The sequence below is a fragment of the Thamnophis sirtalis genome, unplaced genomic scaffold (assembly GCF_051295495.1).
Source record: "Thamnophis sirtalis isolate CommonGarterSnake01/CBP01778 unplaced genomic scaffold, rThaSir2_p1.2 scaffold_2, whole genome shotgun sequence".
Taxonomy (NCBI): Eukaryota; Metazoa; Chordata; class Lepidosauria; order Squamata; family Natricidae; genus Thamnophis; species Thamnophis sirtalis.
The window spans coordinates 21,266,125-21,292,420 of record NW_028261382.1 but is presented as its reverse complement, the minus strand read 5'-3'; the positions used below and the strand labels follow the sequence as shown (position 1 = coordinate 21,292,420).

The following is a 26,296-nucleotide window of genomic DNA, read 5'->3' as shown; positions in this document are numbered from 1 at the left end:
GGAGGATGGAGTGAAACAGGCCAAAGCTTGTCAGGCTCCCCCAAAATCAAGATTGGCACATGGTGACTCTTCCAAGCTGTTTTCACCTCTCCCTCTTGGGAATCCATGCTGGATCAAGCAAGAGTATGTATGTATGCGTGTACCAGTATATACAGTATGTATTTACGGTATATTATTATTTATAAAATAAAGATTGAGTGATTGTCGGTATAAAAAATCTCTTTTGCTCGGGATGGAAGAGTGCTGCCTTGGAAACCAGTGGGACACAATTTAGGGGTCTCCTGGACCCATTACATCTGCCATAATAGTAGGTAGAAGGTGTGGGTAGAAAGCCTTTGCCAACTTAAATGGATGTGCCAGGCCCAGTTGTCTTCCTTCCTTCCTTCCCCATTCCTCTCCTTCTTTCCTTCCCCTTCCCCTTTTCCTTCCTTCCTTCCTTCCTTCCTTCTCCATTCCTCTTCTTCCTTCCCCATTCATCTCCTTTCTTTCTTTCTTTCTTTCTTTCTTTCTTTCTTTCTTTCTTTCTTTCTTTCTTTCTTTCTTTCTTTCTTCTTCCTTCCTTCCTTCCTTCCTTTCCCATTCCTCTCCTTCTTTCCTTCCCCTTATCCTTTTCCTTCCTTCAACTTTCCTCTCCTTCCTTCCCCATCCCTCCCACTCACTTTCCTTCTCCTTCCTTCCTTCCTTCCTTCCTTCCTTCCTTCCTTCCTTCCTTCCTTCCTTCCTTCCTTCCTTCCTTCCTTCCTTCCTTCCTTCCTTCCTTCCTTCCTTCCTTCCTGTTGATCACACAAACACAGAGTTTTCAAGAACAAACGAGAGTGGAAATGAAACCTGTAATTTTGTATTGTTTTGCAGTTCCGTAGCACAGTATATTTTGAGTCCAAGAGCACAATATTGATTTTGTGTGAAAGAAGTCAGCAACCCGGGGATCCAATCAAGAAAAAACAAAAATTAAATACTAGAATTGATTGGCTGCCTGGGCCAAGATGACTGTGATACTTAGGTGGTAATAAATCAAGCCAAAAGATTGAGTTAGGGCGAGGTCAAGAGGAGCACACGGGATCATAAAATAATAATCAAGCTGATTGGTTTTTCTATGTTAATGAAGGACACACTGTCTAAATAAATTCTGCTTTGGTGTTTCTTACTGGTGGCTGACATATGGAGGTGAGAAGCTTCCCTTGTGACCCTGAGAAATTAGGGTCTCGAAACAAAAATTTGAAGGTTACCATCTTATTTAAGGTGAAATTCTGCAGGCACTTTTGGACATAAAAATGATTCTATGCAAGTAAAATAAATTTGTCTGAATCAACAATTGAACACAGACCTCTCTGAGGAACAAAGAACATTCTTGGTGCTCTCAGAGCTTGGTTGTTTTGTGTCAAGACATTTCATTAGCCACCAGCACTGATGATGTTATCTAGTTGGGTAATGAAACATCTGCAAGAAAACAACCAAGCTCAGACAGCACCAAGTTCTCCTCCTCCTTCACCTCCTTCCAAATCTCACTCTCTTTTAGCATTGATGAGCTTATCTATTGGGTAATAAAATGTTGGCAAGAAAACAACCAAAATCAGAGAGCACCAAGGACCACAATACAATACAACACAACACAACACAACACAATAGCAGTGTTGGAAGGGACCTTGGAGGTCTTCTAGTCCAACCCCCTGCCTAGGCAGGAAACCCTATACCGTTTCAGACAAATGGCTATTTAACATCTTCTTAAAGACTTAAAGTGTTGGGGCATTCACAACTTCTGGAGGCAACTTCTGTTCCCCTGATTCATTGTTCTCACTGTCAGGAAATTTCTCCTCAGTTCTAAGTTGCTTCTCTCCTTGATTAGTTTCCCCCCATTGCTTCTTTTCCTGCACTCAGGTGCCTTGAAAAATAGTTTGACTCCCTCTTCTTTGTGGCAGCCCCTGAGATATCAGAAGACTGCTATCATGTCTCCCCTAGTCCTTCTTTCTATTAAACTAGATATACCCAGTTCCTGCAACCGTTCTTCCTATGTTTTAGCCTCCCCTAATCATCTTTGTTGCTTTTCTCTGCACTCTTTCTAGAGTCTCCACATCTTTTCTACATTGTGGTGAGCAAAACTGAGTCAGTATTTCAAGTGTGGCCTTACCAAGGCCTTATAAAGAGGTGTTAACACTTCACGTGATCTTGATTCTATCCCTCTGTTTATGCAGCCTAGAACTGTGTTGGCTTTTTTGGCAGCTGCTGCACACGGATGGCTCCTATTTAAATGGTTGTCCACTAGGACTCCAAGATCCTTCTCACAGTTACTACTATTGAGCAAGGTACCACCTATAGTGTACCTGTGCATTTCGTTTTTCTTGCCTAAATGTAGAACCTTACTCTTTTCACCATTGAATTTCATTTTATTAGATAGTGCCCAATGTTCAAGTTTGTCAAGATCCTTCTGTATCTTAAGCCTATCTTCTGGAGTGTTGGCTATTCCTACCAGCTTGGTGTCATCTGCAAATTTGATGAGTTCCCCATTTACCCCCTCATCCAAATCTTTGATGGACCACACAGTCCTCCTTCTCCCCACTGCACAATCCACTCCCTTCTAGCTCTGATCATGTTACCTAGTTGGTAATGAAACATCTGCAAGAAAACAAGCTAGCTAAGAGTGCACCAAGAAGCACCCCAGCCATGAACTACAGATGTTCTCTTCCATTGGATCGAGAGACAATTTGCGTCCCAATTGCACAATTCTGGCCCAGGTTGGTTTTCTTAATGCCAGGAAGGTTAGGATGAAAATAATCCTGAACCTTGACTGCAGAGCATTTGATTAAAACATCCCAACATGAACTAGTATTGTATTAAGTCCAGCTCTGTATCAACTCCTTCGTGCACTTCAGCAAGTAAGTCTATTCTTTAGCATGGCTAGTTCTTCTTAGCTCACCAGAATCAAGTTATACCTCTTAATGGTGAACCTTTTTCAACTCTGATGCCAAAAGCCTGCTATCGCACACACTCATGTGCCGACCTCCATAATTTAATGCCCCTCCTGCACTGTGCCCCCTGCACATGCATGTGTGACAACCCCCCCATGTTGCCCCACGTTTGTGTGCATGGCTTTTTTAGAGCCTGGGAAGGGCAAAAACGGTCCCCCCCAGAGGCCCTCTGGAGGCCGGAAACAGCATGTTTTCCAACTTCCTGTGGGCCCGGAGTGTCCGTGTTTGGCCCTCCCCAGGCTCCATAGGCTTTCTAGGAGCCTGAGGAGGACAAAAAACAGCCCAACACGCAAACTGGACATTTGGGAATGACTTCCGGGGTGCCCATTGGGCCATTTTTCTCCCTCCAGAGGCTTCCCTGAAGCCTTCACAGTGCGAAAAACAGCCCAATGGGCAAACCCTCTCTGGAGAGCGAAAAACGGCCAAAAATCAAGGCCAAAAATCAGCTGGCCAGCATGCACATACGCGCTGGAGGTGACAGGGCAACGCCTTGCGTGCCCTGAGAAATGGCTCCATGTGCCACCTGTGGCACGCATGCCATAGGTTTGCCATGACAGTCCTAGGATCTAATAAATTTATAGCCTTAAGCTGACAGTATTTTTAGAAGGCTTGTACGTGATTTTTAAGGTGCTGCAGTCTAATTCACTTTAGTTTTTTGCTGATTAGCTAAAGCACCATGTCAAATAAAACAGAATAAATTGTGCACGGTGTTTAATGTGCTGTTCATTCACCAGTCAGTGGTGACAATTGGAAGAGAAATAGGATGAAATTATAATGAATGATAACCATATGACTTTATTCAGGACTCGTATTGATGCAATCCAGTTGGATATTAATAACCCATACTGTTGGATAATATTGATGGCAAGAAATATCAGGGATTAAAGGGTTAAAATGTTTCCTGTGCAACCATCAGTAAAGTTTGCAACTTCTCTCTGGCTTTTCGGCCTCCTTCCAGGCTGTTCAGGACAGCTGCATGCAATCAGCAGCCTTCCAGGGAGTGGGCAGAATTTTTATTTTTATTTTTGCTGGGAGATTAAACCTGAAGCATTCTGCTGGAAAAATGTGAGTTTACTGTTTTTCTCGTTGGTCTCAGGTGGGTCCCCTCTGAGGCCACCCAATTAATTTGGGCTGTGTCAAGGTTTGAGTCGGTAACTTGGGGTCCTGACTCAATGCAACATTTTGGGGGTGCCAAATGCCCTTTCCAGGACAAACAAGAATGCTGGATATTTTTCACTGAATGCTTATTAAAGAAAATGGTCTCCTTGAGTTGCTTTGGTTATGTTAGTTTTTATTGATTTAGTTTATTGTTGGCTTTCTTTCTTTCTTTCTTTCTTTCTTTCTTTCTTTCTTTCTTTCTTTCTTTCTTTCTCTTTCTCTCTCCCCCTTCCTCTCTCTCTCTCTCTCTCTCTCTCTCTCTCTCTCTCTCTCTCTCTATCTCTATCTCTCTATCTATCTATATATCTATATATATATATATATTGTTCTTTCTCTTTCCCTCTTTTGTTCCCTTTCTATTTATTTCTTTCATTCTTTCTCTTTCTCTTTTGTCCTCTTTCTCTCTCTCTTTCATTCTTTCTCTTTCTCTTTCTCTTTTTTCTTTCTCACGTTCATTCTCTTTCTTTTTCTCTCTTTCTTTACAGCCAAATGTTTGTCAACCTTGCATCCATACCTCTTCAAGCTGCTAATGTTGACAAATACTTGCATTAGGCATTTCTCCTACTGTTATCCCTGCAACTGCCGTTCCGTTAGAGAAGCTGGGGCTCCGTTGGACCAGTTGTGCCCTGTGTTCTGTGGTCACCTGCTTTACAGGAATTGTGTCTCTCTGGTCCAAATCCAATCTTTTAACCATACTGTAATCCTGGCTCTCTCAAAAAATGCCCTGCTCTGCTCTGTTTTGCATCCAGCTGGTAACAGACGATGAGCAATGTTTTCAGATGAAGGAGAGAAGCGAACACCCACTGCTTAGCTCACAATTTATGGTTCTCAATTACCAGCTAATTTCTGCTACAAATTATCTTAGATTAAAATAGCTTCTTCTGTGTATAAATGAGGCAAAGTAAAAAAATATATATTAAACCCCAGAGACTGATTTTATGTGTATGTGTATATAGATATATATTTCTGTGTGTGGGTGTTACAGGTATACATACAGCTACACACTGTTGTTGCTTGCTTCTATGTCATAAAAAAAATGAAGTGGTTGAAAAATTTGACTGGGCTGGGAAATTATATTTGGGGGATAAGATGTGCTTTTAATTAGCTTTTTTTGTATCCAAGTAAAACTGAAGTGACCTTGGAGGTATATCCAATGTGATTTTATTTTTAGGTTGTGGGAAAAATATTTCAAAGGCATTTAATTTTCACTTGTATTTTTCACTACCTTTTAATGAAAATTACTGGGTTTTTTTTCTCCAAAGTTTCTTCCCTGTATCGTCTGACCTCTTTTTTTGTTCCATATTGTGGAGACATTTGCTCCAGATTCAGTACACAGGAGGAACAAATCTGTGGGTTTTTTTAAAACGTCTCCTAGTTTCTCCTATTTTGAGAGGTTGTACATTTTAGTTTCCCTGTTTCACCTTTTTGGCAAAAGTATTGTTTTCAGCTTCTTTCTGCTAACTGTTTATTTCTTGAAATTACTTCTATGTTATTACTTCTTACAAGAAAGAATCTTTAAGGGAGTTAGAAATTCAGAAAAACCAAGAATGAAATTGTCCATTCAAAACATGACTATTATTTTATTTTTTATTTTTACCCCCTGAGTTTTATTCACCTACTTTGCATGCCTGTTAAAAATCACTTTAAAATGCAAGTGTATTTTTGTACATTTTTGACACATTTGCATTTTGGTTTGCATATTTGCCTAAGGTACGTAGTTTTGCAAGTAATTCTGTCCAATGTAAATTACAAGTTTGGAATTATTTTTTTCAAATATATGCACTTTAATGCAGACCTTTCTTTTCTCAACATTTTTTGCATTGAAGTATAATTTTGAAGAATTAATTTTAATTCATTAATTGGCTCAAAACTGGAACATGAGAATCTCATACTGATATCTGAATTCTATCTTTTGGGAAGCCTGCAGAAATGTGCCTTAGGAAGGAAAACCCTCAAATGTTTAATTTCTGGTCACTAATCCCAATTTGTGTGGCATTTAGTTAAGAACATAGCTTGTTTTATTGTTTTGGATGTGTGTATTTCTGTGTATTAACGTAAGAGATAGGAACTTATCAAAGTATTTGTAACAATGAGAGGTACCCAGATTACTTGTGATTTTATAATTATCATTTTGGGGATATTTAAGGAACGGTAATGTAATTCCATTTGTACTGCTGTGCCTCTACTTGTAGACCCATAGGTGATTTTTGAAATGAACTAGTGAAAACAAATAGTTTCCCCTAGCATTGATCATAGAACATGAAACATGAAGGGACCTTCTAGTTTGACCCCCTGGTCAAGCAGGAGACCCACTACCAGACAAATGGTTGTCCAGACTCTTCTTAAAATCCTCCAGCGATGGAACAGCCAGAATTCCAAGAAGGAAGCCATTCCAGTGGAGTGGAGCAGAGCAGAGCAGAGCAGAGCAGAGCAGAGCTGAACTCTTTATTGGCCAAGTGTAAATAGGCACACAAGGAATTTGCCTCTGGTGCATAAGCTCTCAGTGTACATACAACAATAGTAATGGATCAGTGTAAACTACTAAATCTATTTGCACCTATCTTCTATAAGTTACATTAGTAACAAAGTAGTTAACAGGAATAATAATAATAATAATAATACTAAAAGAAAACAAAATTAAAGTTTCAAAACACTCTTAACACTTATTGTAATCCACTCGTAGAAAATTTACCACCGTGTCTTATCTATCTCAAGTCATCCCAAAAGTTCATCCTGAATCAAATACCCATGTTTGTTTCTTGACACCATCTCCTCAATTGTTGTTTAATTAACTGTATTACAGATTCAGTCTCCAGAATAAGTCTTATCTTCTGATCAAAATCCATTAGCAATTTTGACCCGACCCCCCAAAAATTTAAAAATCAGAAAAAGTGTGGGAGTATCTCTTCCAACTAACACCTTTTATTAATTTTTATTTAGGATGATTAAAATGGGTTGGTTAGAAAAAGTGCTACCCAAATCATTTTTTGGTTTTGGTGCTAAAGGCTAACACAGCTGTTCACCTGCAATGACGTAAAACAAGTATAAAAAAACTGTTTCCACTTTCCAAATTTTATACTACAATTTACTAATTTTTTAAAAAATCATTAGGAACTAATCTGCACAGAAAGAGATGTATTCATGAAGATGTAGGACAAAGGATGTTGTATTGGATGAAGCAGTTTGCAAATGTGTATTGTGTTTAATTAAGCCTGGATACATTTTGGAGTAAAGTTACATGGGAATACTTGTAATAAATCTATCAACAAATTGAGAAAGAAAAAGGCATGTTTGGAGAAAGGTACTGAAATACATACTGATGGTGCAGTTGTTGCTTTTTAATCTGAGAAGCCAGACTCAGCACTTCTGCAAAAGTGGGAAACACTGAATTTGAAAGAATCACGAAAGCTGGAAACAGAGAAAGTAAAATTGACATTTTCATCTGCCCCTAATTAAATTAATAAAGCAGAATCTTTGTAGCTCAGGGTTGCCGTGAAATGAAATTTTATTTGCAGGGTGAAGTCTAAAATTGATATAGTGTGTGTGTATATGTGTATCTAATAACAGGAGAATATTTGTAGCTCAGGGTTGAAATGAGGCGTCCCTGGTGCTCTCTGAGTTTGGTGGTTTTCTTGCAGATGTTTCATAACCCAAACTAGGTAACGTCATCAGGCTGGTAAGGAGTGGGGTTTGCTCTCAGTGTCTATTCTAGTGCAGTGATGGTGATCCTTTTCGGCACCGAAAATGGACCATGCGTAGGGGCTTGTCAGGGCCACAACCCAAAAGAGGGGCTGGCCAGGGTGCATGCGCATGCCAGAAAATGAACTTCCAGTTTCCGGTGTGTGCAGGTGTGCTGCCCAGCTAGTCTTCTGCTTCCTGGCAGGTATGTGTGCACGACGATCAGCTGGCCGGCACACATGCTCATGTCAGAAAACAGAAGACCAGCTCTTTTCTGCCACTGCCACATGCACGAAGGCCAGCTGATCATTACACGCTCGTGCGCACCAAAAACCCGGAAGAGGAACGGGTGACATCACATGTGCCAGGGAACATGGCTCTGTGTGCCACTTTGGGCATGCGTGCCATAAGTTTGCCATCACGGTTCTAGTGTCTCGCCCTGCCAGTGTTGGTGCGGTGGTTTTAGAGTTTCTTTGTGCTCCTTTGGCAATTTCTTGGGGCAAGACATTAGACAGGACAAGACACTAGAATATGAACTGAGAGCAAACCTCACTCCCTACCAGCACTGATGATGTTACCTAGCTTGAGTAATGACTGCAAGAAAACCACCAAGCTCAGAGAGCACTAAGGACTCCTCATTTAAAGATCCTATTCCCCCAGGTGGAAAAGATGTGGACTCCCAAACAACATACACCAAGGCTCCCCAACCCCCAGGCCATGGCCCACTACCATGCCTTGAGCGCAGTGGTGGGTTTCAAATTTTTTTAGAACCTCTTCTGTAGGTGTGGCCTGCTTTGTGGGAGTGGCTTGCCAGCCAGGAGCCAAGATGGCGCAGTGGTTAAATGCAGCACTGCAGGCTACTGCTAGATCAGCAGGTCAGCGGTTCAAATCTCACCGGCTCAGGGTTGACTCAGCCTTCCATCCTTCCGAGGTGGGTAAAATGAGGACCCAGATTGTTGGGGGCAATATGCTGACTCTCTGTAAACCGCTTAGAGAGGCCTGAAAGGCCTATGAAGCGGTATATAAGTCTACTGCTATTGCTATTGCTATTGCCATGTAACTGGGTACGAGTGGCTTTCTAGCCATATGACTGAGTGGGAGTGGCTTGGCAGCAGAGGTGGGTTCCTACCAGTTCGCACCTATTCGGTAGAACTGGTTCGTCAAATCTACTGAACCGGTTAGAAGAGGTTCCACCAGTGGACCCGGAAAGCAGGCCACACCTACAGAAGAGGTTCCAAAATTTTTTGAAGTCCTTGGATATGATTATTCTACACTATCATGCTCATATTTATAAAACTCAGTGCCTCTGTGAAAGGTAAGGATGACTACTGCGTTTATGGTGCAATCAGAACATTGCGTGTGTTGAAGTTGTTTTAACGCAAACCAAAGATGCATTTAAAAAAAACAAGTTTACATCATATTCTTATGAATACCAGTGCTGTGTGTAAGGTAAGTTAAGGTGGTTCTGACAAGTGTCGTTGGCATCTTCATATTCGGTCACATGGGCGGCAAGCCACTCCCATCCGGTCACATGGGTGGCAAGCCACTCCCACAAAGGAGGCCACACCCACAGAGTAGGTTCAAACAATTTTTGAAACCCACCACTGCTTGGCAGTCATGTGACTGGGTGGGCATGGCCAACTCGTAAAATGTGGTGAAACTCACTTAACAACGCTCTTGCTTAGCAACCAAAAGGTTGGCTCAGGAACCCTGGCATTGAAGCACGCAAGTCTTAAAGCTGTCAAGTGACAAGACCCTTGCATAAGGTGACCAGACGTCCCGCTTTTTGCAGGACACCCCCGCTTTTTAATGCATTTTCCCGCGTCCCGCACGCTTTTTTAAAAAGCACGCTTTTTTTGGCGCTGGCAGCTCCCGCCCATCAGCTGCTAGCTTGCTGGGCTGGCTCATCGTTCTGTTCTATCTGCTACCTACAAATTTAAGCCAGCCCAGCCTGCCGCTCACTGATTTAATTGGCCAGGACTCCAGCCAATCAGTGAGCTGGCTGGGATGGAAAATTTTCCATCCCAACCAGCTCACTGATTGGCTGGACTCCTTAGCCTGAGGACGCCTGTGCAAGTCTCCATTTTCCTTTCGTCTTTTGGGGTTGCAGCTGCGCTTGTTGGTGAGTAATCTAATCTAATTCTAATCAGAGAATTTTCCGCTCGCCGCGGCAGGAGGAGAGGGTGGGGGCAGCGGCAGCCGCCCGCAGAGAACTTCCTCTCACTTCCGGGGCTCCCGCCGCCCGGCAGAAGCCCGTGAAGCGCGTGGAAGTTCTGTGCGGGCGGCTGCCGCTGCCCCCACGCTCTCGTTCGTGCAGAGAATTAGCCTCGGCTGCTGAAGGGATCGGGCCGCCACTTTAACTTTCTCCTCCTCCTCCTCCTCCCCTTCCGCCCTCAGCAAGAGAAACGGCAGCCCGCCCGGGAAACAGACACTTTGGCAGGGCTTGCACAGCGCTGTGCAAGCCCTGTCAAAACGCACGTTTCCCGCCTCGGCTGCTGAAGGGATCGGGCCACCACTTTAACTTTCTCCTCCTCCTCCTCCCGCCCTCAGCAAGAGAAACGGCAGCCCGCCTGGGAAACAGACACTTTGGCAGGGCTTGCACAGCGCTGTGGAAGCCCTGTCAAAACGCACGTTTCCCTCCTCGGCTGCTGAAGGGATCGGGCCGCCACTTTAACTTTCTCCTCCTCCTCCTCCCGCCCTCAGCAAGAGAAACGGCAGCCCGCCCGGGAAACGGACACTTTGGCAGGGCTTGCACAGCGCTGTGCAAGCCCTGTCAAAACGCACGTTTCCCTCCTCGGCTGCTGAAGGGATCGGGCCACCCCTTTAACTTTCTCCTCCTCCTCCTCCCGCCCTCAGCAAGAGAAACGGCAGCCCGCCCGGGAAACGGACACTTTGGCAGGGCTTGCACAGCGCTGTGCAAGCCCTGTCAAAACGCACGTTTCCCGCCTCGGCTGCTGAAGGGATCGGGCCGCCACTTTAACTTTCTCCTCCTCCTCCTCCCGCCCTCAGCAAGAGAAACGGCAGCCCGCCCGGGAAACGGACACTTTGGCAGGGCTTGCACAGCGCTGTGCAAGCCCTGTCAAAACGCACGTTTCCCTCCTCGGCTGCTGAAGGGATCGGGCCACCCCTTTAACTTTCTCCTCCTCCTTCTCCCGCCCTCAGCAAGAGAAACGGCAGCCCGCCTGGGAAACAGACACTTTGGCAGGGCTTGCACAGCGCTGTGCAAGCCCTGTCAAAACGCACGTTTCCCTCCTCGGCTGCTGAAGGGATCGGGCTGCCACTTTAACTTTCTCCTCCTCCTCCTCCCCTTCCGCCCTCAGCAAGAGAAACGGCAGCCGGGCTTTTGCCACGCCCCCGCGCCGCCGCTTTTTCTTCTTCCCCGGCCTTCCCAGTTAGCTTGCTTGAAGCTCCGAGGAGGCGGGAGGAGGGTCGCAGGAGTGGAAGTGGGGGGAGGTCTCCCCGGCCGGGAACAGCTGAGAGGCTGCCGGCCCCTTTCGCAGGAAAGTTAACTTTTCTTGGCGAAATCCTGCCCCCCCCCCGCGTGGTTGAGTGGTCGGCTGTCCTCTTCCCGTAAGCCGCCCAGAGTTACCTGTGTGTGAGGTGGGCTGCCCTATGCATTTGCGTGTGTGCGCTGGAGAGAGAGTGAAAAAGAGAGGGAGAAATAATTATATTAATTAGATAGATCAGTCTTTCTCCACCTTGGAGACTTGAAAGTGTGTGGACTTCAACTCCCAGAAAGGGAGTTGGGAGAAAGGGAGAAAGGAGGAGAGAATGAAAGGATGATGGAAAGAAGAAAGAGGTAAGGAGAGGAGGATGGAAAGGAGAGAAAGAGGGGGAGAGAGGGTAGAAAGGGGAAGAGGAAGAGCAGGAGTAGGAGAAAGGTAAGGGAAGAAGGAAGGGAAAGGAGAGCAGGAAGGAAGAAAGTAGAGAAGGGAGGAAGGGAGAAAAGAAAGGGAAAATAAGGTGGTGTTATAACAGGAGGAAGGGATGGTAAACCAAGCAACCCAAACTGTATATTATAACCTATTAAATGAAATAATAAATGTATAAGAATGATAAATGTTAAAACACTTGTAACCAAATGACATGCTATATGTGATGATGGGTTTTTTTTCTTTTTGTTTTGTTTTTATTGTTGTGGGTATGTGTCGTCTATGTAACAAAAAAAAATAAAAAAAGTTGATAGGCAAGAGGAAGGAGGAAGGAAGGAAAAAAGAAAAAGAGGGAGAGAGGAAAGAAGAAAAGATGGAACTAGAAAGCAAAGAAGGGAGGGAGGGAGGAAAGGGGAAGACAGGGAAAGAGTAGAAAGACAGAGAAGGTGAAGGTAGATAGGCAGAAGGAAGGAAGAAGGAAGAAATAGGAAAGGAGGGAAGAAGGAAGGAACAGAAGCGAAGAAATGGAAAGAGCAGAAAGACAGAGAAGGTAGATAGGCAAAAGAAATGAAGCTGGAAGAATGGAAGGAGGAAGGAAGAGAAAAAAAGAGGAAGGGAGTGAGTGAGGAAAGAAGAGAGGATGGAAGGAGAAAGGAAGGAAGAGAGGGAAAGAGCAGAAGACAGATAAGGTGAAGGTAGATAAGCAAGAGGAATGAAGGAAGAAGTGAGGAGTCTCGAGGAGGGGGAAAACATTTAGTGACCAAAGTTACAATGGCATTGAAAAAAGTGACTGATGACCATTTTTCACACTTAGCGACCGTTGCAACATCCTCATGGTCACGTGATCAAAATTTTGTTTGGCAACAGATTCGTATTTATGCTGGTTTCAGTGTCCTGGGGTGACCTTTTGACAAAAAAAAATTTTTTTAATCAAGCCCCCCCCCCGCCCCCCCGGTCAAGGGCGTCCCTCTTTTCCAATCTGAAAATCTGGTCACCTTACCCTTGCACCCCTAACCCTTTAGAAAAAAAACCCCCAGAGGTGTTCAAACTTGACAGCTTTAAGACTTGTGGACTTCAACTCCAAGAATTCCTCCTCTTAATCTTGATGATGTACAGACGGGCGGGGGAGGGAGCTTGAACCGGTTCTAAACAGCACTGTAGATTGTGGAACCTCTTCTATAGAAGAGGTTAGAACTGGCAGGAACCCACCCCTGCTTGAGCTGTTCAGAATTGTGTTGGGCTGTGGAAGTGCTAGGCGTATGCACATCCCCACTTCTGTGAGTAGCAGATGAACAGCAGGTGAGAAGTGGGCAAACGTGTGCACTTGTGCTCCATTTGCACAAGTAATGTGGTTGCATGCCCAGAACTTCCGCAAATAGAGCTGTGTACGTACGCTTGCCCATCGCTCCTACGCTTGCTCATCCCCTCCCCCGTCCCCCCCTGCAACTGGCATGTATTTCTGACGGTTGCAGTCTCCCGGATTCACGCGTCCTCCTTTTGCGACCTTCTGACAAGCAAAGTCAATGGAGGAAGCCAGATTCACTTAACAACCATGGACTAACTTAACAACTGCACTGATTCGCCTAACGACTGTGGCAAGGAAGATAGTAAAATGTCTTGTTTGCCAACAGATATTCTGGGCTCAATTGTGATTGTAAGCCATTGATTACCTGCATTCTGTTTTTATTGACTTAAGTATTTGTTTATCAAACTTGGCCAAAGGACCTGTGTTTGGATCTGGGCTTTGAATGGCTAAATCAGGGGTGACCAAACTTGGGAACTTTAAGACTTGTGGACTTCAACTTTCAGAATTCTGGGAGTTGAAGTCCACAAGTCTTAAAGTTCCCAAGTTTGGATACTCCTGGGCTACATAAAGAAAGGCCCAGATGAACAGTTGCTGTCTCTTCCCTTCTAGCTACGCCGTGACTGTTCAGGAATCCTACGCACATCCCTTTGATCAGATCTATTATACAAGATGCACAGATATCCTCAACTGGTTCAAGTGCACTCGACACAGGTAAGCGATAATTGGAAGGTATTTTCAAACCTCATCTTCCCTTTCATCCTCTCTGGATTGCTCCCTTTTCTTCCGAGCCCGGGAGAAGCTCTTCCGCTACGGAGGATAACGATAGGATCTTTTGTGCAGAGTAGTCCGGCAGCACTAAAGAGACGGAACATTGATTTTTCTTTTTCTTTTATGGAGAAAATAGCCATAGTTTTTGTAAAAGGATGACTAACCAGCCCTGCCTATTTGCAATGCATTTGCTTTCAGCGTTGCATTTGCAATCAAGTTGGAAGCAACTAGGAAGGCCGAGGGACTATCATTTTTTGCTTGCAGCTTCCTTCTTTTATCTTCTTGCTGTTGAAAACGAACTGGCTAAACCTGTTTCTCTCCCAGAATTCCCCAGCCAGTGTAGGTAACTTCAAGAATTGAAGTTCATTTATCTTGAATCCCACACCTCAAGTTTGAGACACACATCAAGGTTGAAAAATAAATCATGGTTGAGAAATACCTGGAAACACCTGGAAAAGTTTTAAAGGCAGATTTAAATTAGGCCAGATTTTCTCCAAATCAAGTATAAACAAATTCTTGGTGTGTGTTGTTGATTCTGGGGATCATGAAGCCCAATCTTTTGTTTATAGAGATGATTGCCCAAAACGTTCATGGTTGTCATCATATTTGTGTATACAAATTGCATCCAAAAAAGCTAATCCTAGGTTGTATTAAAAGAGGGAATAGAATCAAGATGACATACTGCTTTACAAAGCCTTAGTAAGACCACACTTAATAAACTGCATCCATGTTTAGTCAACATATAACAAACAATCATATTATAAGAAAGATGTTGAGGGTCTGGAAAGAGTGCAGAAATGTCCAACCTAGATATCATATGTGTGGTTGTATGAAACACACCAACTTCTCAGCGGGAATAAGGGGACAGGGGACAGGCTATGGGCTGGCCAGCCACCCATGTTTGGGTGGCAAAAAAATATATTAATGCAAGGAATTGTGCTGTCAGCATTCCAAATATTATCCAGAATTAAATCAGAGTCCAAGGCAGAGCTTTCATCAAAGTTCCAATTTAATAAGAGAGACATGTTGGTACATCTATGGAAAACCTGAATCTGAAAGCTTCCTGGGTTTTCCACCCAGTTGAAAGTTTAAGACCTTGCCCCCACACCCACAAGTTCATCACATGGTCCAATCTTCCTCTGCCATGCTGGCATTTCCACCCATCTAGTTCCGGTCAGGTGCAGAAGTGCAGAGGCAAAGGATGACCTTGGGCTTCTAGAAAGGAATGTTTTATTTTGACAACAACACATTCTGCTCCTTACTATTCCCCCTCCCAATTCCCCACTAATGAAACAGCATAGTAAAATAATAGAGAGAGTGTGGCAGGCCAAAGATCCTAAAAGGAATATGACTGCAGGCCTAACATATGCAATGTTTATATTTATTGGATTTATTTATTAAATTTATATGCTGCCTTTCTCACTATTGAGCAACTCTGCCTGTTTAATATCTCGAACTGCTGTTTATTTCTGAGATAAGAATTATAACCAGGGATAGGCAAAAGATTTTTATTTACACACACACACACACACACACACACACACACACACACACACACACACACAATTTCCCTTTTCTTTCCCTTTCTATATCTTGCTTGCCCAAATCTTCTCTTGGACCTAGCATGAAAATGGCTTAGGATACGGCTGAATGAGTAGGAGTTGGAATTTGTATCGATCTTTTTAAATATCAAAAACCTTTGCACATTCTGAAGCAAATATTGAACATAACAACCTTGCGGTAATGTAACACAAATAGAATTATAACTATGGGCATTGATTTCCAGGGTTTTTTTTTTCTTCCTTTCCTCTCCCACCATTTAGAATCAGTTATAAAACGGCCTATCGGAGGGGACTGAGGACGATGTATCGGCGACGCTCTCAGTGCTGCCCGGGATATTACGAGAGCGGGGACTTCTGTATCCGTATGTAGAGGCCATTTCCTATTCTTCTGCTGAAGTGTCTCTGGCGTTGCATCCTGCATGCAGCTGTGGTGGGGCTTGCAAATGTTGAGATTAGCATTTAAGCAAGCAGGAAAAACGGGCTGGCCAGTAGCAAAACCTGAGAGAATGATAGGACGTTGATTGATCAGTTGTGCTTATTTCTCTTCATATGCTAAATAATAATAATAATCAGGTTGAGAAGGTTCTAGAGAATGAGAAAGTCAAGATCTTGTGGGATTTCAGAATTCAGACTGACAGGCATTTGGCCTACGACACCCCTGACATAACAACAGTTGAAAAGAAAAAAGTCTGGTTCATTGACATTGCAATACCTGGTGGTGCACAAATTGAAGATAAGCAGCAGGAAAAAATCACAAATTATTGGGACTTGCAAATTGAAGTTGAGCGACTGTGGAAAAAGAAATCGAGTGTTGTCCCGATTGTAATTGGAGCCCTTGGAGCAATACCTAAAGGGCTACCTCGCTATTTGGAAATTCTAAATTTATCAGACTTGAACATTCTGATTCTACAAAAAACCACCCTACTTGGAACAGCTTATATCCTCCAACGTTACCTTAACAGTTCCTAGGTCCTTGGTTAGGACTCGAGCTGTTGAGCTACCAACCAGCCCCAAAGGCTGTGAATCTCACCAAAGATTGACATCATCATCATCATCATCGTCGTCGTCGTCGTCATCATTACAATAACAATAATAATCAGTTGTATTTTGATGCTTCCCAATATCATTATAGAGGAGAGCTGGGTTAGTCCTCAATTAGCCAATCAAGAATCTAGTAACACCAGAGGTAGGTTGCTCCCGGTTCGGCTTAGTTCGGCCGAACCGGTAGTGGTATTTTGGCCCGGGTCGCAGAACCGCAGCGGGCCAGGCTGACCACGCCCCTGAACCAGTTCCCCGGTCGCCATTGCCATCAAGTTGTTTAGTAGTATGCTCTATCTTATCTCTCTCCCCCTCCTACGGTCAATCCAGATAAAATATTTTAGGGTGAAATATTTTAAAATTCATCAGTATAAAACGAAAAGGGGTAATTTGTGAAAACAGCCATTGAAAACATAACAACGGACCTGAGTAAAATCAGGAGAAGCCATAATAAAGGTGGTTGAGCCAGAGAAAACTTATAAAGTAGCAACTGCAGTTGTAAAAACATGACTTTTCTAAATACTTTGGGGAAGAAATCCAAATCTTTCCCCAAAGCTAAAAGGACAATAATGTTGCTGTGAGATGGCCTGACTGCTGAAACCTTTCTTTAATCTGCTTCTTTTGAAGAGGTTGTTAATAGGTTTAAAAATATTTGAGAAGATAATAGCTTGGCTTACAATGTCTTCTGGCTGGCCAAGATGCAGATGTTCCAGGCCAGAAACAAAGTAAGCAATACAGAATTTGTAAACCCTTCTGTGTATCAGCAGAAACTGATCTCTACAAGTCTTCACCAATCAGGATTTCCCACTGAATTTCCAGTTAAAAACTTGATTGCTATGGTGCAAAAAACCAAATTGCCCTGTGTCTGCAGGAAGTTATTCTCTTTGATTTTAGGTTGACAGTGAGATAATTGTGCCTTCCTGCCAGTGCTGATACTACATCTCCCACCTTCCCTTAGGGTGTTGTGGTGACTCATTGGTTAAGATGTTGAGTTTGTCAGCTGGAAAGCCAGCAGCCCAGGTTTGAGACTCAGCTCCATGTGACATCGTGAACTCCCGTCCTCACCTCAGCTCCTGCCAACCTAGCAATTTGAAAGCATGCAAATGTGAGTAGATAGAACAGAACAGGAGTAGAATAGAATAGAGTAGAGTAGAGTAGAGTAGAGTAGAGTAGAGTAGAGTAGAGTAGAGTAGAGTAGAGTAGAGTAGAGTAGACCTGGACTGGAATGGACTGGACTGGACTGGACTGGAATGGAATAATAGAGTTGGAAGTGACATTGTAGGTCATATAGTCCAACCCCCTGCTTAAGCAGGAGACACCGTACCATTTCTGACAGATAAATAGGTGCCACTTCGGTGGGAAGGTAACAGAGCTCCATGACATCATGCTGGCCAAATGACAAATGGAAATCTCTTTGGACTCAATGACCTTGAAATGGAGATGAGCACCGTTCCTTGTCCCCCATGGCCAGCAATGATTAGCAGAATAAAATCCGCAAGGACTCCTATACCTTTACCTTTTTACAACTTCCTTTCCCATTGACCTCTATGGTAATTCAGCAGCATCTGGAAGCGACTAAATTCACCGTTGGTCCCGAGGCCACATTTCAGGTCTCGGATGCAGCTTTTTGCAAGGAATGGGGGACGTTTGGGATCTGCAGGGAGCCAACAGGTGGGATCCCAGACCATCCGCTTCAAAAGGGTTTGCTGGCCATCCATGAATGATGATGGGTAAGTGCTAGTTTGTAAATGATTTGAGGGTTTTTTTTGTTGTTAAAAGTCTGCCTCCTCCAGTAACAATCCGTCCCATATCCTTTCTGGAAACTGCCAGTTGTTGAGTTTTGATCAACAATGAATCATGTCTATCTGTTCAGAGAGGTTGGGGGCAGATCATGGAGAAAATCTATGTGGTCACTAAAAGTCAACACCCCTACTTCTCAGGTGCTTAGGTAAAACTCCAGGGCCAATCCGATGCAGATCCAGATAATCTGGACCTGCTCTTCATTGGCTCAACGTAATCTGTTCTGGAGTGATGTACCTGATTCAGGTGACCCCCCAAGGGCACAGATAAACCCCCAAGTGGCTACAAGAGCTCTCAGAGAGAGTACTAACGACCAGATGACTACAAAGAAGTATGATCCCTCCCCTCCATCCAGTCAGAACTAATCTTTCCATCATCCCCTCCATCCTGCCAGAACTGATGAAGTGTTTGAGGTGAGAAGCGAAACGTCTTCCTCAAGGAAAAAACAGTCCAGTTGTTTTTTTGTTTTTTTGTTAAGAAAAAGCACCTTTGAGGAAACGCTGGAATTTTTTTTTTCTTTGGGACTTTCAGACTGCACATTTAGACTGTTTCAGGGAGCTCTTTGTCCCTGCTGCTCAGTTGATGATGTCCGGTTTCTGGTCCGCTTGCACCGTTGATTTCAAAGCTAACTTGTACGACTGGGAGTTGATTTCCATATTTTTGGGCCTCGCTTGAAGTAACAAGCATAAGGTTTGCAACCCGGGGTTCATCAAGGCTTATGGAGGGAACCTTCTGTAAATAGCACATTAAAATGTGGTTTGAAAATTGCTTTGCAAAGAATTAATAGTTAGTTCTGCTGCTGCAATTCCCAAGCCTGTTTTCCTGATAAGGGATGATGGATGTCTCACGCCTGGAACGTTTCGCTTAAGTGTAGCAAAGTCAGTCGGACAAGGGTTGCACGCTTGAGTTATGTGGCTAATTATACAGCTAACTACATGCAGACAGTCATTTAAAATTCTCTGGGTTGCCTACTCCCTGTGACTCTCTCTTGTTGCTTCTGAACGGCACCGTCTTAAATCTTTAGGCTTCAGATAAATTAATAAATAAAAGATTTAAGCCCCTCCGATTTTGCAAATGAAGTTTCTAAAACTTGCAATTGTGCAAGTTTGAAATTATGAGACAGCCGCCCTCTCTTGGGTTTGACTTGAGGAAAAACGACTGTCACACCTTTAAAAGAAACATCTCCATCTTTTGAGTTGAAGTCAATCCCTAGTGATGTCATGGCAGCAGTATAGAAATGGATTGAATTGCCTTTGTGTTAAAAAAAAATGTTTTTACTTCGCAACTTAGTCTGTTGTACCTCATCCTGGGATTTCCTGAAAGTCTTCTCCCTGATGGTTATGTAAAGCTCCTTGGCCCAGATGCGTCTTACTTGTTGTTGTTAGGGGCTTCATCAGTTCTGATTGGGGCAGGATGGAAGGATAGATACTGACTGTTGAGACTGGATGATGGGGGAGAAGGAAGGATAGGTTCTGATAGGTTGTGGGGGATGGAACGATGTTTTTGTTTTTTTTGCAATCATCTGGTCATTAGTACTCTCCCTGAGAGCTCTTGAAGCCACTTAGGGGTTTATCTGTGCCCTCAGGGTAACCTGAATCAGGGTGCAAATAAGACTGTAGCCTTCTGGGAACTGCTGAATGGACTGTGGTTGTAGAGAGGAGATTGTTATTGTTGTTAGTTGCGAAGTTGTGTACGACCCATCGCAACCCCATGGACAACGTTCCTCCAGGCCTTTCTGTCCTCTGCCATCCCCTGTAGTCCATTTTAGCTGATGCCGACTGCTTCTGTGACTCCATCCAGCCGCCTCATTCTCTGTCCTCCCCTTCTTCTATTGCCCTCAATCTTTTCCAGCATTATGGGAAAAACCCCTTCATGGATTACTGCTTTGTCATGGTGAAGAGGCTTGCGCAGCTGAATGAAGCTATGAGCTATGCTGTGCAAGGCCACACAAGACGGACAGGTCATAGCAGAGAGCTCTGACAAAATGTGATCCCCTGCAGAAGGAAACGGCCACCCACTCCGGTATCTTTGCCAAGAAAACCCCATGGACAATGCTTCTTACTGGGAGAAGCTAAATCTAAGGAAATGCAATGGTTAATTTAATGTTAGGTTGGCATGTGTAGTCAATCCTTTCTTGTAGTCTATTAACACATGGCTTAGCTTGTTGTGTGAATATGATTTATTAGGAGCCATCGAGTTGAGTTTTTTTCTCCTAATGACTGCATAGAGTATCTGTCCTTAACCTTGTTAACCTATTCTCTAAAGCACCAGAAGGCAGGACAAGAAGCAATGGGTGGAAACTAATCAAGGAGAAATGCAACCTGTAACTAAGGAGGAATTTCCTGACAGTGAGAACAATTAACTAATGGAACGGCTTGCCTCCCAGAGGTTGTGGGTGCTCCATCACTGAAGGATTTTAAGAAGAGACTGGACAGCCACCAGTCTGGAATGGTGTGGGGTCTCTTGCTTGAGCAGGGGGCTGAACTAGAGGATGTATTGAGTCAAGCACAATAGAAATGGAAGGGATCTTGGGGGGCTTCAACCCCATGTGCAAGCAGGAGAGCCTATACCAGTGATGGCGAACCTATGGCACGCGTGCCACAGGTGGCATGCAGAGCCATTTGTCAGGGCATGCGAGGTGCTGCCCTGTCAGTTGGCCAGTGCACATGTGCACGCTGGCCAGCTGAGGTCATCCTTTTTTAAAGTCATTTTTCACCCTCCCCAGGCTCCAGAGGCTTTATAGGAGCCTGGGGAGGGCGAAAAGATCCTCCCCCCACCGGAGGCCCTCCGGAGACTTCATGAGCTTCCCTGAAGCCTCTGGAGCACAAAAAACCCAGCCCTACGGGCAAACCAGAAGTTCAGGAACAGACTTTCGGTTTGCTCGGAGAGTCATTTTGACTGAAGGTCCCTGAAGCCTCCGGAGCGCTTAAAACGACCCTCCGAGCAAACCAGAAGTGACTTCCAGTTTGCTCGGAGGGTCATTTTGACTGCTCCGGAGGCTTCTCTGAAGGTCCCTGAAGGTCCCTGAAGCCTCCGGAGGGCACCCGGGGTGGGAGGCTGTTTTCGCCCTCCCCAGGCTCCTATAAAGCCCCTGGAGCCTGGGGAGGGCAAAAAAAGCGTGCAAAAAATGGGGGTTGCGCCTGTAGTGCACACATGCGCACTGGGGGGGGTGTCGCGCATTGCATTATAGGTGCGGCACACCCGCCCATGACCCCCCTGCGCTCCCCCCACTTATGTCACATGAGCCAAAAAAGGTTCGCCATCGCTGGCCTATACCATCTCAGATACGTCCAGTCTCTTCTTAAAAACCTCCAGTGATGGAGCACCCACTATTTTAGAAAGCAAGCCATTCCACTGGTTAATTGTCCTCAGTGTGAGGAAATTTCTCCTTAGTTCTAAGTTGCTTCTGTCCTTGATTAGTTTCCACCCATTGCTTCTTGTTCTACCCTCAGGTGCCTTGGAGAATAGTTTGACTCCCTCTTCTTTGGGGCAGCCCGTTAAATACTGGAACACTGCTGTTGTGCCACCCCCCGTCCTCCTTTTTTCTAGGCTGTCTTGTCAACTTCTCTTGATTCCACTTCCTGGCTCTGCCTCTTCTTCTCCTACAGCTAGAGGGAAATGAGGACTGACTCGGGTTCTTCAACATAAGCCAAAGAAGCAAAGAAAGAATGAGCCCATTACCTTAAAAAGAAAGCAACTGCACTTCCTTCCGTCTGGAAAAAACAGCTTCCACGAGGCGGAGGAGATGCGTTTGAAGCTGCCGTTTGCTTTCAGAGAACATTTTCCATTGGCACTAATGAATATTTTCCAATTAGTCCAAATAGCTTCAGAGAGTATTGTTTAGGGCAGGATGTCATTTGTTGCTTCTTCAAACACCGTCTTAGACACCTTACTTAGGTGGGGGGGGGACCCCTGAACATCACATCTGTTTTATCCTGCAAGCTACTTTCCACAGAAGGCTTCCAGATATGTAGGGCCCATTCCCATAATCCTTAGGCTGAGGATAATGGGAGTTGAAGTCCACACCCCTGGGGTGCATCAGGTTTGGGGAGGACTTCTCTCTAGTGTAGTGTTTCTCAACCTTGGCAATTTGAAGATGTGTGGATTTCAACTCTCAGGTCTGTGGAGGTTCTCAATCATCCAGGTCATAGTTGTCTCAAAGGTGCTTTGAAGCAACTGAAATGTTTTTCCCCCCTTGAGGAGGAGGAAGGAAACATTTTGCTTCTCACCCAAGGAGCTTCATCAGTTCTGATTAGAGAAGGATGGCGCTGGCAGCAGATTTAGACAGTGGGGAGGCTGGGGAGGAACATGGGTCGGTCCTAGAGGCTGGGTAAGGCTCGGACGAGGGCTCGGTGTCAGAGGCAGAGAGGGGGCCAAGACTGTCTGGCAGTTCTCAGCTGCCTTTGGAGCTGGACAGCAGTGAGGCAGAGGAACAGCTGGAGCCTGTTCCCACTGTGCGCATGTGCAGAGCTGCTGGAAGAAAAGAACAGCTAAGAAATCAGGGTCGACTTGGGAGTAAAGCCACAGATGGATGGTGAATGCCCCCCCCCCCATAGGAAATAAAAGAGGAGCAAAAGGGGAGTGGGCTTTTGCAGGAAACAATTCGTTCATTCGTTTCAGGAGCGTGAAGATCTGTCCGTGAATCTCAGAGACTCTGTGCTAAGTCTTTCCTTGCACTGCACTGCATTTGGAAAATATTTACATGGCAGCTTTCCAAGCTAGATAAGGTCTGTGGTCATAAATTCACCTTTGAAAGACTGTTTGCCAGGCCTTTGCTGAATGTGAATGGGAGGAATTCACATTCATTTAATAAAAGGGGTTTTGTCTGGACCAGGAATCTGCCTCATGCTTTTTGGGGAAGCCTAGGTCAGAACAGATGGGGGAGAAGGAAGGATAGGTTCTGATAGATTGTGGGGGATGAAAGGATGTATTTTTTTTTTTGCAATCATCTGGTCACTAGTACTCTCCCTGAGAGCTCTTGAAACCATTTAGGGGTTTATCTGTGCCCTCAGGGTAATTTGAATCAGGGTGCAAATAAGACTGGAACCTTCTTGGAACTGCTGAATGGACTGTGTTGTAGGCAGGAAATAGGGGGTGTCTTATTATTCCTCCCTCTTTGTTGAGGGAGCTGTGTTCAATTCTATTATAGATGGATTCTTTTACTCCCCCCCTTCAAACCAATCATCCTCTCTATCCAAAATGTGGACTTTGCTGTCCACATTTTGGATAGAGAGGAGTTGCAGTCAACTCTCAGTATTCCCCAACCAGCATGACTTTGCTCTAGACAACGGTTCTTCTGCGCTTTTGCAGGAAGGAGCTGGATTTCATGCCAGGAAAATCGATAGAGGAGTTATGGGTTGAAATCATCTGACCTTGTAAAGCTATTTTGTTGGGTGCCAATGAGTTAATAGCGTGCGGTGAGGGAAGTCCAAATCTCAAGGAGCACATAATGATCAAAAGCCCCTTGTATAAAAGAGGCTTTGTTAAAAAGTCATAGATTAAAGGCTAATTGGGCCTCCTTCTATTAATTGTAGCTTCACTTTCTTGCAAATTTTCTGAAACAGCTTTCTAATCAAGCGTGACACATTTGGAATCGCGAGGAGCATGTTTTTAAATCTCTATTAACAGCACTCGCTGCTGACCTTAACGGGATGGAGACTCAACTCCTTTTCGCTTCTGATTCTCATTCCTCGCTAGCCCGTTGCACTTTTTCTTTCCATCTTTTTTCATTCTCTCTTTCTTTCTCTCGCTCTCTCTCTGCGCACCTGCATGCCTAGAAAGCTAATCCAGTTCCGATCAGTTATGACTTTACCAAATGAGTGTGCAGTGCGATTGTTTCAAGCTTCTTCTAGATTTCCTCCCTAACACAGGGGGATGGAATGGGAAATTTTGCAGTCCAATCTCTGGTTTGGAAATCCACATTGGTGCCAGTGGTGGGTTCTGGACCTTGGTACGGTGCAACGGGGCTGGCGCCCACCACGTACACACACGCATATGTACCTACTGCCCGCGATGCTCCAGCTGCTCGGTGGAGCTTCGACAGGCGCCGTACGCTCTGTACGCGTGAACAAATGCCCCGATCAGCTCAAATAGTGGGAAGGAGAGCGGGCAGGCGTTTCAGCCCTCCAGATCACTGTACCGGAACGGTACCTTGTGCTCTCAGCAGGCACCGGTATGCCCGTATCGAGGCGTACCAGTCATATCCCCCCACTGATTGGCGTTAAAATTTTGCAGTCATTGCAAGTCATTGAATTTTTTTAAAAGTATGTCAAAGGCCGGGAATGCACTACCTGACTCTGTTGTAACATCCTCAAACCCACAGAACTTCAACCTTAAACTGTCTAGCGTGGACCTTGCCCCATTCCTAAGAGGTCTGTAAGGGGAGCGTGCATAGGCGCACCAGCGTGCCTTCCGTCCCTGTCCCGTTTATTCATACCCATTCACTGTGCTTGTGTCCATGTTTATACTTATACCTGTTATCTCGTACCTGTTTGGCAAACTTAATAAACAATAAAGAAACAAATAAACAAAATATCTTCATTAGCAGCTCTCCTGCCTCATGCCATACGTCATGGCTAAATCAAAAGGGGGCATTTCGATTTCATTTTGCTTTCCCAACTTTGTGCCTTAGCCAGCCTTCCAATCTGACCATTTTTTTTCCTTCGTCCCCTCTCTGTGCATTTCTTCCTTTCTCCCCCTCCTCGCCCCAGCCTCTCGCCCCTTTCTCTTGCCCCTCCAAGGCAGCTGATTGCCCACTGCCAGCGCCCCCATCCTCACTCCCTCGGCCTCCTTCCCCTTTCCTCGCTGGGTAATTTTTCAGCCCCGTCTCGCAGCAAAGGAGGAGGAGCGGATTCCTCCTGGGATGGCGTCCTGCATTATGGATGAGTGTTTTTCCCTCTCTTGCAGGGAGAACATCAATCTTATTTTACCACTGACGTGATGGATGGGCGTTGGGGGGCCAGAGACAGAGGGAGTTCAGTGAATTGAAATCCTTTGGCAAGCGAGCCACAAAAAACGGGACACCAGGAGTGGTGGAAGCCCAGGCATGACCCCTCCCCCACCCCCTTTGCAAGACCTCAAGTAATCACTTGGCATGGAAGAGCAGGCCCGTCACTTGTCTCCTGCAACACAGATGCAACCCCCCCCCCCCCGCAATAAAATAAGCCTGGCTCCCCATTGCGTTGTTCCAGCACATCTATCGCAGAAAAATCAATATCGAAATTATTTCAAATTGGCAAGGGCTTGCACGTAATTTCTCTTGATTAATAAAATTCATTAGCCGGGATTCATTTGCAAGCATCCAGTATAGTGTTTCTCAACCTTGGCGACTTTAAGTCCTGTGGACTTCAACTCCCAGAATCCCCCAGCCAGCACAGCACAGTGACATCATATGCGCTCTCATCCAAATGGTGGGATGACGTCATTCTATACGGTGGCGTCGGGGCCCTCCACCCCTGCGGGAGTATTGTAAACTGAGCTGATGGGAAAAAAAGGCTGGATTATCAGTCCCCAAGGTGCTTTTTTCAAAAGGCAACTGGACTTTCTTTCTTTTTGCTTGAAGACGTTTTGCTTCTCATCCAAGGAGCTTCTTCGGTTCTGACTGAATGGTGGAGGCTGGAAGGATTTATATTCTTTTTTTTAAATATATTTTTATTATTTTTCATTTAAAACAATGCAGTACTGCAAAGTTGAAGTGACCATACATTCATATTATATACAGTTAGTCTCAACCATTATTAGCCTATTTAATACATTGTCTATCCTTCTGTCCAATCACAATATATACAGTTTGTTCCAGTCTTGTCACCTTGTCCTATACCAATCATAAAATCAGACTTCATAATATTCTGATTCCCCTTTATTTTTAAGTTCAAGAGTGAGCCTATCTGCTTCCGCACAGGCCAACACTTTTCTGATTATATCTAGCTCTGATGGTGTATTTTCTTTTTTCCAATATTGTGCATAAGTTATGCATGCCGCAGTTACTACATGTATAATTAGATAAAGTGTATCTTTCTTAAACCCCTCCGGTATTATACCTAGGAGAAAAACTTCTGGCTTAAACAAGATTTGGTATCCCACCATTTGTTCTAACCATGATTGAATCATTTTCCAATATTTTTTTGCCTCATTGCACGTCCACCACATATG

General features: G+C 44.6%; 1 protein-coding gene across 1 annotated transcript in view; it reads left to right on the top strand.

The window, feature by feature from the left end:
* Nucleotides 1–12,959: 12,959 nt before the first annotated feature.
* Nucleotides 12,960–26,296, top strand: part of MEGF11 (multiple EGF like domains 11) — a 451,035-nt gene continuing 437,698 nt past the window's right edge. The window contains exons 1-3 of the mRNA XM_087707602.1: nt 12,960–12,970; nt 13,587–13,688; nt 15,569–15,669. Of these exons, the coding sequence (XP_087563728.1) occupies nt 12,960–12,970; nt 13,587–13,688; nt 15,569–15,669 (214 nt within the window). The remainder of the gene's footprint in view (nt 12,971–13,586; nt 13,689–15,568; nt 15,670–26,296) is intronic.